The sequence below is a fragment of the Terrapene carolina genome, unplaced genomic scaffold, assembly GCF_002925995.2.
Source record: "Terrapene carolina triunguis isolate 2854851 unplaced genomic scaffold, T_m_triunguis-2.0 Scaffold212, whole genome shotgun sequence".
Lineage (NCBI taxonomy): Eukaryota > Metazoa > Chordata > Testudines > Emydidae > Terrapene > Terrapene triunguis.
The window spans coordinates 12,005,950-12,019,905 of record NW_020664563.1 but is presented as its reverse complement, the minus strand read 5'-3'; the positions used below and the strand labels follow the sequence as shown (position 1 = coordinate 12,019,905).

General features: G+C 44.2%; 1 protein-coding gene across 1 annotated transcript in view; it reads right to left on the bottom strand.

Annotated features, from left to right (window-relative positions):
* The window catches only part of LOC113407560 (tudor domain-containing protein 5-like), a 28,844-nt gene that overhangs the window by 7,410 nt on the left and 7,478 nt on the right, over positions 1-13,956 (bottom strand). The window contains exons 5-12 of the mRNA XM_026656208.1: positions 12,650-12,706; positions 11,543-11,696; positions 10,045-10,154; positions 7,721-7,941; positions 4,592-4,804; positions 3,888-3,954; positions 2,574-2,774; positions 777-848 (exon numbers count right to left, since the gene is read on the bottom strand). Of these exons, the coding sequence (XP_026511993.1) occupies positions 777-848; positions 2,574-2,774; positions 3,888-3,954; positions 4,592-4,804; positions 7,721-7,941; positions 10,045-10,154; positions 11,543-11,696; positions 12,650-12,706 (1,095 nt within the window). The remainder of the gene's footprint in view (positions 1-776; positions 849-2,573; positions 2,775-3,887; positions 3,955-4,591; positions 4,805-7,720; positions 7,942-10,044; positions 10,155-11,542; positions 11,697-12,649; positions 12,707-13,956) is intronic.

Genomic DNA, 13,956 nt, shown 5'->3' with positions numbered 1-13,956 from the left:
TGTGTGTGACGGGGGGGTGGAAAGAGGTGTAGGGTTGGGGTGGAGCGGGGGTGGGAAGAGGTGGAGTGGGGGTGGGGCCTTGGGGGAAGGGGTGAAGTGGGGGCAGGGCCTGGGGCTGACCAGGGAGCTTGGGGGTCCACAAAAATTTTTTAATCAAAATGGGAGTCCTTGGGTTGCTAAAGTTCCCATGCCCAAAAACTGCTTTTCATGGTTTTTTTTTTTTTTTTTAAACAAACTAAATTTAGGATGAACAAGCCAAATTTTAATAGCAATAAGCCATGCCAGGGTGTTTATTAGGTGGCTTATGGCGTGCTTCTCTGACAGCTGAATCCTACACACCCAAAAATGCAATTAATGCTGCTCCACTGCAACTGCACATGAACAGATAAGAGGAAAGCAAGTGAAGACACAGGAGATGAGAAAGGGAAAAGTCTGAAGTCAAGGCTGATTCCAAGATACAATATCTGAACTCAAGAGCCAAGTAAAGGTCTAAGTAGAACAGGCGTCTCAGAGCAAAGAGGACTCTATACCTAGAAGTTTATGGAGTACCCAAGAGCTGTCAAGAGACCAGACAAGCAGGAAGGAAAATAAAAGATGAGGGCAAGCATGAGATGAGATATTTTTGTGTCCCATCTGAAACATTTTTATTCTTATAGCACCTGTTTGCTTTTTTATGCCACAGGGTTAAAACACAGTGTACCAACCCACCAGAGTCTCCCAACACAACAGCTGTTTTTCATCTTGTCTTAGACACAGAAGAGCTAAAAACCTCGCACCTGGGCATGTGGTTCACTCTCATTCAGCTCTGGATTCGCTGCCCTGCTGACTTCACAGAACGATTCCTGTTCCTGGAAGGGAAGGTCTGACCCTGATGATCCATCATTTGGACTGGGCTGCAGGACCAATTCTGAGGGGTTCAGTTCTATGAACCCCTATTAAAAATAAAAAACAGTACAGTCAATAAAGTGTGTTGTAATTAACAGAAAATGAAGAAAAAAAACTAGAGCAAGATTTTGAAATGGTTTTCAAACTGCAGCAACCTGCTACCCAACTGAGTGGGAGCTAGCTTGAGAGCCATCTGGAGGCTGGCAGAGTCTACCTTGTTGCAAAAGTTAAAATGCTTTTCCACAGTGACAAAACTACTCATCAAATGATATCTAGACACAGCACATGCCAAAATGGCAAGACTTCTTGCCACAAGAGTTACTGTGCAGTGTACTGATTAAAGCAAAGGACACAAGGCCCCTGGGTTTTGCCCGTTACTGATATTTGAAATGGTGGGATTTTGTTTATAGTTCTTGGTAAAACAGTGCTGACTCACTTTCAAATCACAGTGTTGGCTGTTCTTACTTATATTATAATTATACATTTTTACCGCACTGTTTAACAGCCTAGGCCCCTTTCTAAACTATAAGGTGGTGCTGGAGCATAATCCATTTAGTGTGGAACTGTAGCATAGGCCACTGTACATTTACCAGGAAAAAACAACAACAAAAATCAACTAGCATCTTTATACCTAGATTTGTGTATAACTCAGTATGCTGTAACTGGGTTTCAGTGGTCAGTGCAGACAAGATTGGAGATTTACCTCTTGTAATTCACCTTATGCTTCAAACAAATCAGCTAATTACAGCTAAATCACCCGAGATTGAGATTTCCAGAGCAAAAGTACCAAAACCGCATAACAGTTTGAGTTCTTTCATTAACAAAAATAAACACAAAGCAGAAGACTTCCAAGCAGACTTCAAACTAGACAGTAAAACCTCATCAATTTCAAAGATATAGAACTAAATGTTCTGAGCTAATCTTGTGCTCTTAAAAATGATAGACTGACAGAACTGGTGAGAGCCAGGCATAGAAAAGGCAAGTATCTTATAGGCAGTTGCACCTGTGTACCTTAATCCTGCCCTGTAACACAGGCTCTTCACTACGATCCCAGTTCTGGGCTGCTGTTGAGAATGTCTACAGTTCTCAATCTAATTTTTCTATATTTATATAAGGTCCCTATCCACACTACATGAATATACAATAAATGATAATAAAATATCCACATTAAGAATCTCCTAAACCTGTGTTAGCAAATGTAACCAAAAGAATCCTCTCTGTAACATCAATGGAGTCATGGCAGCTTTTCGAACAACTGCGCAGCAGAGATGAAAGTGCACATGAACCTTGCAGCATTACACAGTGGTGGTTTGGTGATGAAGTTCAAATCCCTGCTGGGGATTGGTCCTGCTTTGAGCAGGGGGTTGGACTAGATGACCTCCTGAGGTCCCTTCCAACCCTGATATTCTATGATTCTATGTCTAATTGTGCTCAGGCTGTGAAAACCTGTTTCTTAAGATAAATGTGAACTTAAGCTTTATGAGATAAAGGACTATTGTATTAATATACTGCACCAATGGACTCTTCTCTCTGGGAGGAGTGAAATTTTAAGGTGCACTGGAAGTTCCTGTTGCATTTCCTTTTTGTTAAGAGTAAATTTTCCATGTTACATAATCCAAATTCCCACTATATTACAGCCCCTTCCTTGAACAGTCTTCCTCAAACTCGCCACCTCTGCCCTTCTTCACCTTGGAGGGAATATTTTCTCTGCAAATGACAGCATGGCCCTCTGCTCTCAAGACCTGATGGATGTAGATATCTTCATCAGACGTAGTGTCACACAGGAAGAGGTGAAGAATACCGTTCACATATTCATCCACCACTCCCACCAATGGCTTCAGGTTACACAGCTTCCAGAACTGGAGAATGGCATTGGTGGTCCAATGCCCCTTGAAGAAAGAGAGATAAACAGGTTACTACAAAATAGCCCATCGGCAACCATATGATGCTTATTCTCATTCCTAGAAAGTTTGGTGTGGATGCAAAGGGAGAAGGCAAGCTAGATTCAGGGGCACAACTGGGCAAGGCTTAGCTGAAGTAAGTGTAATAAGGATGCACCAGACAGGCAAAATGCACCAAACTGAACCTGACAAGGTTACCAACACTCAGTTAAGTTAAACTACTCAAAATGTACAAAGGCTGCAAAGCTGGAGTTACCACTGGGAAGCCATTTGCACTCTAAGCTCTTATTTTTCAATGACTGACAAACTGTGTGGCCAGCTCCTGAAGTTTTATCAGGAATCTTCCAATACATGGTGCTTTGCTGCAAGCCTCGGCTCCTGGAGTCATGTGATTAAAGGAGAATTTCAGCTTTCATTTATAAAAAAAAAAAAGTTTCTAGCCCTTATGGTTCTGAAGAAAAGCTTGAAAATGTGAACCTAAATGCTTAGAATGTGAAGAAAATAAAAGGAACCCAAAATTTATTATTGTTAGAAAGCCTTTCCTCCCTTTGGAGTTGTTTCACATACTTCTCACCCCAGATTTTTTTGTTCTGAGAAAGTCTGATGGAAATTTATTCATCTATTTTGAAGTTAGAGTGGAAAGGAAGTCCGGGATCCTGCTGTAAGGGGTGATGGGCTGACTCTAAAGAGGGTCCTGGCCAGTCCCCACTTGTGAAGGAAGTTTTGAGTAACGTGGGTCACTCAAGTAAAGCAAATATTTAAAGCAGAGAAAACTGGGCTGGATTTCCCAAGGCTCCAGAAGGGTCACAGAGGACTCAGGGCAGAGGAGAAAACTTATTCAATGGCATAATGAATACCTCTACAAATGCTGTCCATTTGTAGACAGAATGCAAACAAGCATGTTATGAATATTCAGAAAGGGAGCAATGATAGGTTGACAGACAACAGCAAAACTCCCATGAACTTTGGTGGGAATCGGACCAGGTCCAGAGATTGTCAACATCAATATTACTCAGTTTATTTCAAGTAGGCAAGAGGCCAATGTCTACCGCAAAGTCCCATTATATATACACAAGTGAAAAACTGTATGTGGATACATACCTCTATGGGTTTCACCCATGCCAAGGAGCAAGGGATAGCTTGGGCAGGAAGTTTCGAATAGCAGCACCTGTAACAGGAATCAAATCCATCATTTCATCATACACCAAGAGTTAAAAATATGGATGGTACAAGATTCCGTGAGCCATTTAGCCTCTTGACCTTCCACTCCAACAGCCACCTCATAGTTTTATTTTTTTTTAATTAATGTTATATACTTGTGAAAGATGCCAGATGAACAGCCCTGGCAACCAACATCCTGCATCCAAAGAATGGGTACAGCAGACAACAGCAATGCCAGTTCCCACACACTGCCCCATGCCAAATGTATCTCACCCCTGCAACTCATTAAACAAAGACCGACAGTTATGACTTTTGGTCCAATCAGTGCTAAAGCCCCCATGTAGAGTGGCAGATGAGACAGGAGAACAGACTAAACAGTGCGGAGGCTGGGAAAGGAGGAAGATGAAAAAAAGCTCTCTTCCCTCCACTCCAACCAATGCAAGATAAGGACAACTGATGCTTTATGTTCACCCCAGAATAAATGACAACTCCAAATATGTCTAGAAAACACTGTGAATTCAACTGACAGTGTTTATGCAGCTTTACCCAAAGGGAGTGAAGGTAGGGCAAGTTCCAGGAGAAAAGGTAAGATTTGGCAGCACTTAGCCAGAATATCCTTAGCCAGAATACCGCAATTAACTTACTTGAGGAATCTCAGGCAAGACTTCTGGACAGTCCTCAGATTTCCAAAGTCTGGGAAGAACACCTCCACCTCCTGTTCGCTGAGCACCCGGTGGATGATGACTCGGTACCACCATTTGTCCTCCGAAATCCTAACACAGCAAAGATGGCCAGGCTGGACCAAGGCCTCCGGCATGACATAACGGTCAGAAACGTTTTTATTTGAATAGCATCGTCTGCAAGACACCACAGAAAAAGGTAGTGCCCAGCAGGAAGCAGTATAGAGAGAACTCCATAGATACTTCAGTACAGCGTTGCTTCCTTGTTTTCCTTTAAACCTCTCTTTGATATGAACTTTCAAGGAGCCTTATGGTAAAACATCAGAGCTGAGAACAGTTTTCAGAGTTAACTTAAGATCTAGGAACAGCAATGCAGAGGAAGATCTACTTTAACAGTGAAGGTGACCCTTCCATATCATGCTCTTATACCACATGGGTAGAGTACACATGTACTTTAAACATTTACGATGGACACAGCCAAATTCAAAGGCTTAGAGTATAAAGCACATACAGGGATTTTACTAGCCTTCCAGAAAATACAGTAGGTGCAGTTGTGACACACTGTACTTCAAAGTAGCACCCTGCAATCCCCATATTCATGGATAGTATATGGTTGTGGTATTTCATATAAAGCATGCCTTGCAAGGTATATGAAAGGTCATGATCTGCTGAAACTCATTGTTCTGTCAAAATATGTATATCATTATGTATGATGTTATAAGATTTTGCTATATGATTGTTATCGAAACGTGTTATGAGTTTGGGATATGCCCACTGCTAGCTTTCCAGCGACAACAGGGGTGGTGACTCACACCCAAATGGGCATTAAATGACCACTGATCAGCAGGGGAATTGTAAACAAGAGATTTACAGTTCTGTAAGAGACAGATGCGCAAGCACCACACAATCGGGATTGCTCAACTCTGACTCAGCAAGGCCCACCAGGACATGCCTGGGCCGATATCTTTCCAGGGACATAGATTGAGAGTATAAAATAAGGGACAGTGGCATCATCAGACCATCTCTTGTCCCTCACCTACGCCGAAAACAACAAGAACAACGGGAAGACAAAGACTTGGAACTGAGGAGATTGGTCTCATGCTGGGAGGGAAATTCAGCCTGAGAATTAAGAACCATAACCTGCCTACAACATCCAGTAAGATGAGAAAAACTGTTTGATTCAATTCTTGCTTAGTCTAAAAGTTTAGGATTTAGAATATGTGTTTACTTTTTGTTTTCTTAAGGTAACTATCTCTGATCTTTATGCCTACCACTTATAATTAGGGCTACGATTATATCACGGAATCCATGACTTCCAGAGACCTCTGACATTTTCTGCCCCAGGGCTGGACTACTGTCAGCAGGCAGCCCCACAGCTCTCACTGCCTGCTGGCGGAGGCCCACAGCAGCGCTGCAGCAGGGGGACCCCAGAGCTCCAACTCCCTGTGGGCAGCTGGGGCTCCCCACAGCTGCCCAGCCACCAGGGTGGGGATTGGACCCCACAGCAGCCCAGCCAGTGGTATCTGCACAGCTGTGGGCGCTGGACCCTTCTCCCTCCCCATTTTGTCCGTGATTTTTACTAAAAATATCCCTGACAGGTCATGGGCTTCCGTGAATTTTTGTTTATTGCCTGTGACCTGTCTGTAATTTTTACTAAATATCTCTGACAAAATCTGAGCCCTATTTATAATCACTTAAAATCTATCTTTCTGTAGTTAATAAACTTATTTGAATGTTTTATCCTTACTAGTGAGTCTGTCCAAAGTGCTTGGGGAATCTGCTCAGATTACAAAGGCTGGTGCATATCTACTTTCCTTTGATGAAGTGGTGAACTAATTACTGAGCTTCCATTGTTCAAGAGAAGGTCTTGAGCAGTGGAAGACAGTATATTTCTGGGGTGCAAGGCTGGGGACTTGGGAGATTTATTGGTGTTTCCCTGTATATAGTTCATGAGTTGCATGAATGCTCTCCACGCCACATAGCTGGGTGTGCCTCTGCATGCTGATGGCTGAGTGATTACAGTGCCTGGAGGGGTTTGCTGCTTGTCACTGGCAAAGCACTGAGAGACAGAGCCCAGGCTGGAGAGTTAAGGGGGCCAGTGATCCCACAGTTCCAGGTTGCTCGCACAGCTGTATGTAAAAAAAGTATATGTAAAAAGTATAGTTAGAGCTGTGTTACAGAGTTCAGTTTTAACAGAAGCTGTCAACCTTTATTTTGTCGAAATCTCATTGAAATGGCAAAAAAATATCAGAATCCAAACTGAGCACTATTTGAATTTTTCATAGCGGTTCAATGAAAAATGAATAGAGAGAATTATAAGCATTTAAAAGTCACCCTATTTGGCAATTTTTCATTAAGATTATCTCACTTTTTTGGTACCCCTTCTGCAAGAAATCTAACACATTCTGGGAGCTGTCCTTTGGTCACTTTGCTATTCCTCATGCATGAATTCCTAGAATACGAGTTATGAATCAGTAGTGATGCTAGAGAGCATTTCATAACTATCTCTAAAAGCAATATGTACCCCAGTCATAACAAGCTTTTACTTGCATACAAAACCTTGAGATAATGACCTTCCCAAATGCATGGAAAGCATGACAGTCAGATGTGCTGATTTCCTATGCTTGTGTATCAGCAGGTCACTGTCAAGGTGTTGCCTTAGAGTGCAAGTTTGATGAAGCTGGAGTAAGTAGTGCTTTTTGGTATCTGTTGGAGATGGACGTGAAAGCCTTAAGGGGTCCTATATCAACACTGTTGTAGGCAACATGAAGGTGCGAAGGAATGCATAAGTCCTTTGCCATAACTATTTATTTCCATGCTTTTAAAGGTTGGGTGGATGAAGTGTGTCCTGCTGCAGCCTTAACTGCCACCAAACATAGTTCTTGTTTGCCAGTTCTAGAGGGATGAGTAAGCACTATGCATACATGAATGAGTAGAGTGCATGCACATCTGCACCAACATACCCAAGCCAATACCAACCACAACAGCAAGCTGGGTGCCCTGCTCTCTCAGCAGCATAGCACATGCATACACATACTCATGGAGAATCTGCACAGCAGGCCACAGCACAAAGCTGATGCAACGCTTTCTCACCTCATCTCGATCATCATGTCCTCCAGCATCTCAGATGTTTCCCTGCTACATATCCGGATGTAGAACTGGTTAGGCGAGATGACGTACTCCACAAAGACACCCACTAGGGTGCTACTGTCCAGTGCAGGGAGACAATAAAGGCTTCTGTCCTGAACAGCATCAGGGGGGATCTCTGGTTCTGCTATCTCCCAGGCTAGCTGTAGCTCCTCCACATCCAGATACTGCAGAGCCAAAAAAGGAGTAAAAGGATCTGGTGCTCAGACAGATAGTTAAATGCTGGTGCTGCGGGTGCACTGAATAAGGACAAGCAACCGCCCCATTAAGAGAAAACCCAGTGCTGGTGGGGCTTGTTCTAATACCTAATGGAAAGGATTCTAAGTGGCACTGTATAGCCTAAGTCCAGTGCTTAATTTGTAACGAAAGAGGTGCTAGTGCTTGTGCTCAAGCAATATTTTTACTTTCATAACTGATGTGACAAGCCCAGAGGTGCCTTGGGCTTTGAACTGCCGAGCCTAGAGTGAGAGGGCTCAGCCCTGGCACAAATTAAGCACTGCTTAAGACCTATTGCAATGCCCTGCCTCTTAAGGTCTTCAAACGACGAGGGCTGGCAGATTTAATTGGGGTGGCTCAGACCCACAGTGAAGGGGAAGGAGTGCCTGACTTAACCACTGCAAATATTCCAATTAAACATTGGGTCTGACTGGCTCAGCAGAGGAGATCTGCCAGCAGAAAGGTTCTCTGGGAACAGAGAAATTCTAAGAACTCTCTCTGGTATGTGTTACACCCATCAAGGAAGCAAATGGGGAAGAAACAGAAACAGATACTTCACACCAGATTTGAGAGTGACCTCTGAACAGCTCCCATCTGGGAGCCTAGAAAATAGGCTATTAAATGCAAAAAGCTATTTCATCATGAAAACTTAGAGGCAACCCCAGAGGGGAGAAAGCCAGTCCCTTCCATGAGAGGACTTGACTGAAAAGGTGAACTAAATCTTTTTTGGTTTCATTTAGTTATCTGGGTGCATGCAGTGCTTTCTGCTGCCCTACAGAGATTCAGACTCCATCTGTGTACACTGCTTCTTCTGCCAGCAAGGAGAGTGTGCGCCATAGAAGTAACTTCAGGACATGGAGGGTTGAGGCAAGGGAGAAAGAAAGAGAAAGGCACCTCACCTCACCTGGTAGCCATCCCTACTGGACAGTGCAGAAGCAATGTAGATGAGCTCAAAAGATTGCCTGATCAACCACCACAGGTGGAAACTGCATTGTGGGAGTAAGGTACTTAACAGAATGAACAAATTCATAAATATTAAGGCTAGAAGGGCCCATTATGATAATCTAATCTGACCTCCTGCATAACTAGGGCCTTACCAAATTCACAGTCCATTTTGGTCAATTTCATGATCATAGGATTTTAAAATTTGTAAATTTCATTATTTCAGCTATTTAAATCTGAAATTTCACAGTGTTATAACTGTAGGGGTCCTGACCCAAAAAAGAGTGTGTGGGGGGGGGTTTGCAAGATTATTGTAGGGGAGGTTGCGGTACTGCTAACCTTACTTCTGTGCTGCTGCTGGCAGTGGCCCCACCTTCAGAGCTGGGCAGCTGGAGAGTGGTAGCTGCTGGCTGGGAGCCCAGCTCCGAAGGCAGAGCCGCTGGCAGCAGCAGTGCAGAAATAAGAATGGCATGATATGGTACTGCCATCATTACTTCTGTGCTGCTGCTGGCTGAGAGCTGCCTTCAGAGCTGGGCACCTGGCCAACAGCCACCCTTCTCCTGCCGCCCAGCTCTGAAGGCATCACAGAAGTAAGGGTGGCAATACTGTGACCCCCCTAAAATAACCTTGCAACCTCCCCCTGCAACTCCCTTTTGGGACAGGACCCCCAATTTGAAAAATGCTGATCTACCCCATGAAAGCTGTGTAGTATAGGGTAAAAGCACACAAAAGACCAGATTTCATGGTCCGTGATGCATTTTTCATGGCTGTGAATTTGGTAAGGCCCTATGCATAACAGGCCAGAGATCCCCACCCAGTATTCTCTGCATCGAGCCCATAGCTTCTTATTTGAGTTATAGCATATCTTTTAGGAAAATATCCCATCTCAATTTGAAAACGTCAAGTGATGGAGAATCCACAATGTCCATAGGTAAGATGGCTTTGGACAGGCTGGATACAGATGCAGAAAGATTCCAGTGGCTCTGCAAGGCTGAGTCTGGCTACAGTACACTCTTGAAGGGATAGTTAAACTCCCAGCAGCCAGCCACACTAATCACAGCTTTCAAACCTGAAAAGCACCCCTGGTCATTATATTATTGAAGGCCACTCACTGGTTTCACCATCTTTTTAACCACATTGAATACTCGGCTTTTTTTCCGGTCCAGAGCCTCCGAGCTCTCAGAATGGAAATCCCAGCTGGAGACCTTGAGCTCAGCAGCACCTAGTGAAGATGTCAAAGAATCAGACTGACAGATCTCATCATTTGATTGCTCATCTAATGGAACCAAATGTGCTCTGTTAGAGGATGAAACTCATACTTGTCTTAAAAGCTAGAGCTGTTACTTTCCAAGGCTCTATCTACATTCAGGAAATTTACCTTTGCTCTTACTCTAGTGCAAATATGTTGCACTGATGTAATGCAGGGCTTACACAAGTGTGACTTAACCCAATAAAGAAATTGCCCCTGGTGTAACTACATCAAGATAATTACACTTGCACAAATTCCCAATGTAGACACACCACACTGCTGTAAAATGGGGCTTAGCAGTATAAACTGTGGCATTGTAAGTCACACTACACTGATGTACATTTCTTTAGTGTACAGACTCTCCCCCAGGTTACGCAAACCCGACTTACAGAAATCCGCACTTAAGGAAAAAGTTCCGTAAGCTTTTTTTTTTTTTCTTTTTTGATGCGCGTAAATGTTGGGTATACGTTCCCGATTTACGCAAAATTCGACTTAAGCAAGGCGTTCTGGAATGGAACTCTTGCGTAAGTTGGGGAGTGTCTGTAGATAAGGCCCTAAGAAAGGAAGGAGAATACATCCATTTGGGCTTCAGAAAGCAATGAGAAAAAGAACTGATGTACATCAAGATACAAAAGCAGAAACACTAATAAATTCATTCCTTGCCCAGTGGTACATGCTACAAAACTCATTGATAAAAACTTCCCTGCTCAACCCACAACAAAAAGGTTTCAAAAATATCTGCATTAAAGTATAATCTGCAAGATACCAACAAAGCAAGCTTCCCTCCACAGAGAAGGGAAGGAGAAGCAGATAATTTGCCTTCACAATTCAAATGGACAGCACTTTTACCACACACACTTTCCACTGCTGTGATACTGGTCACAGATTCCAATGCTTGCAGCAGAATCTAATCTTTCATTTAAAAAAAAAAAAAAAAAAGGAGCTAGCCTTTATTGTGAAAATACTCTTTGGCAATGAATCTAAGGTATTCTGTCTTCTTGACAGCCTCAGACAGTAATTCTAAGACAGATGTGAAGTTCCCCCATTCATCTCAATAGGTTTTTAACTTTGAATATAAATGTCAAATCTAAGAGTGTCACTCAGGCTTGACAAATCCACTCACCAGTGGTAAGAAATGAGCAAAGCTCCTAGCGTGTAATGCTGCATCGTGCTCTGAACGCTACTCTGTTTAGAACAAGGTGATGAATTGCATGATGAGGCTTGTAGACTCTGCTTCTCTTTTACAGATCCCAGTTTTAAGGGACCCTGCTGTAGGTCTTCGTGGGTAACATCTGTCCCAGCAGCAGTATTTTGGTGACTCCTGCCCTACAGTGAAACAAGGACATACAAACCTCACTTACCATCTGCTAAGCACTTGGATTCAAGATCAAAGACCAGCCAGTCTTGTTCGCCTTCCTTGCGCTCAACATGGAGAATATCATTAAGGGCCCCAACAAACTCCATCACATTTAAGAACCCCAGCTCCTTCACGCATAGCTTCTCTTTAAAATGTGCCTGTTACCAGAAAAGGAGAATTTTACAAGGCATATTCAACAGCCTTTTTGTTTAAAAAACAAAAAAAAAAAAAAAAAAAAAAAAAACTGCGACCACACCATTCTAAAGGGAGTTAAAAGCATGGGGAGGAAAAAAATTCCAAAGCTATAAAAACAGTTCAATGGTATCTTTTAAACAAAACTGTTTCACAGTCGGGACTATAAACTGGTACAAATCATATCTAGATGACTTGCAACCTTCTCATTCTTGGTGCTGGACATGGAATGCAGCACTCCACAGTGCATCAATTACAAGGTTCATCGCTGTGTAACAGACACATACCTGATCCCTAAAGCCGGACATAGGATGTAGATTTACATTTTGCACATCTAATAATTTTGTTAAATGACCAAAACATGTGTTTAGCTGGAACACATGACTATAGATAGAAGCCTGCACCCAGACAGAACTAGCTTGAACACTAGTTCCCTAATATTAGTGGAGCTGCTCCTCAACAGCAAAGAAAATTAGACTTTGTACAAAATACATTTATTCAGTTCTCTTAAGCTTCTTAAGAAGGGTATTTCATTTACTTATAGGATTCCACAAGGATTCCAAAAAATCAATATTTCAGCCCCTCTGGCCTGCCTCAAGATTAGTTAAATAAAATACCCTTTTAAAACTGTTTAAAAGAATTATTGGAGTAATTAAGTTTTGGGGGAATATTCCTATTTCCTCATTGTCAGCATGTGAATGGACATGAGTTAGGCGACATCATCTTAGCTCCTACTGGGTATTTATCTTCACCATAAAGCCAACACAGAGTTGGCAGCCTCTTCTGGAGGACACCTGCACTGAAAAGAGAAAACTGCTCTACCAGAGCTGAGAGAGAAGCTTACAGAGATCTACATGTAGCATGCCCAGCTTTAACCAAACTGAATAAAGAATCCCTATCTGCTAGAGGCAAAACTTACCTCAAACTCACCAGGTAGCTTAGAAGCAAGCAAACCCTCAGGATACTGGGCTGCAACCTACACGATAGGAAAAGACACATCATAACCAGACAGTTGTGTACCCAGACCTTAGGTGAAAGAGGGAGTAAGAATAGGCTTCATATTGCAACACAGACAACTAAACAGCATGTTATGCGTGCAAAACAAGTACTTATAGAAAGTTAGGGGCCCTAGCTTTTTAATGACATGCACTTTATTACTAGCCCCTGTAGCTAGACATGTTGGACCTTCTATCTGTCGCTGCCCCCAATTAGCAGCGCTTTGCCACTCATCCAGAACCTCAGACTTGCATAACTTAATTTCTGAGGGTACATATAAACTGGAAAAGGAGGAAAGGACTACAGATAGCATGTGCGTGTTTGGAATTCATGGCCCCACACAGTGAAACAAGCAGGAGGAGCAAATGGAAGAGCCCTTTAAATGATCTGCATTTTGCATTTGACCCATTGGCCTCAGCTGTGGCCAAAGGCCCTGCTAGAAGATACAGAAAGTGCACCCAGAGCCTGGCTCAGTAACAAGAGAGAATTTCAATGGAAAGTATCTATCCAGAAGAGTAATTTACTTCGCATGGGTTCATCTGTCCCAATCAGCACATCCACACATCTCTGAACTAGGGTGACCAGACGTCCCGATTTTATCGGGACTGTCCCGATATTTCCTTGTTTGTCCCGCATCCCGACCAACGTTAGGTCGGGACACTGGACAAACAAGCAAATACTCCAGAGCCCGGAAGTGCTCGCGCCCCCCCCCGCCCCGACTCCGCCCACTCATTCCCCCATTGGCTCCCTCCCCGAATCCCCGCCTCTTCCCCAGGCTCGCCATTCCTCCTCCCTCCGGCGCTTGTAGAGGGAGGCCCGGGAGACGCAGGGGGAGCGTGGGGCCGGGGTGAGTGAGAGTCCGGCCTGGCCCCAGTGCAGGCAGGACTCAGTCGGGCGGTAGGGAGAGTAGGGGGGCGGCCCGCGGGGCCAGGCGGCGGCTGTTCTTCCCCCCGGGCAGCGGGACTCGGGAGCAGCCGCTGCTGCAGCTCCCACTGCTGCGGGGGGAGGAAGCTGCCGATGGCCAAGCTCGGCGGCTGCGGCTCTGGCGCCCGGGCTCGAACCCCCCGAGCCCGGGCCTGTTGCGGGGACCCAGCAGCGCACACGCTGCCCCCAGCCCCGGGCCATCGGCAGCCCAGCCCCGTTCATTCCCCTGCAGGACCCGAGCGGGACGGGGGGGCTGGGGCCTGCTGCCCCCAATCCGGGGCCGCTGCGGGATTGCACCAGCTGAGC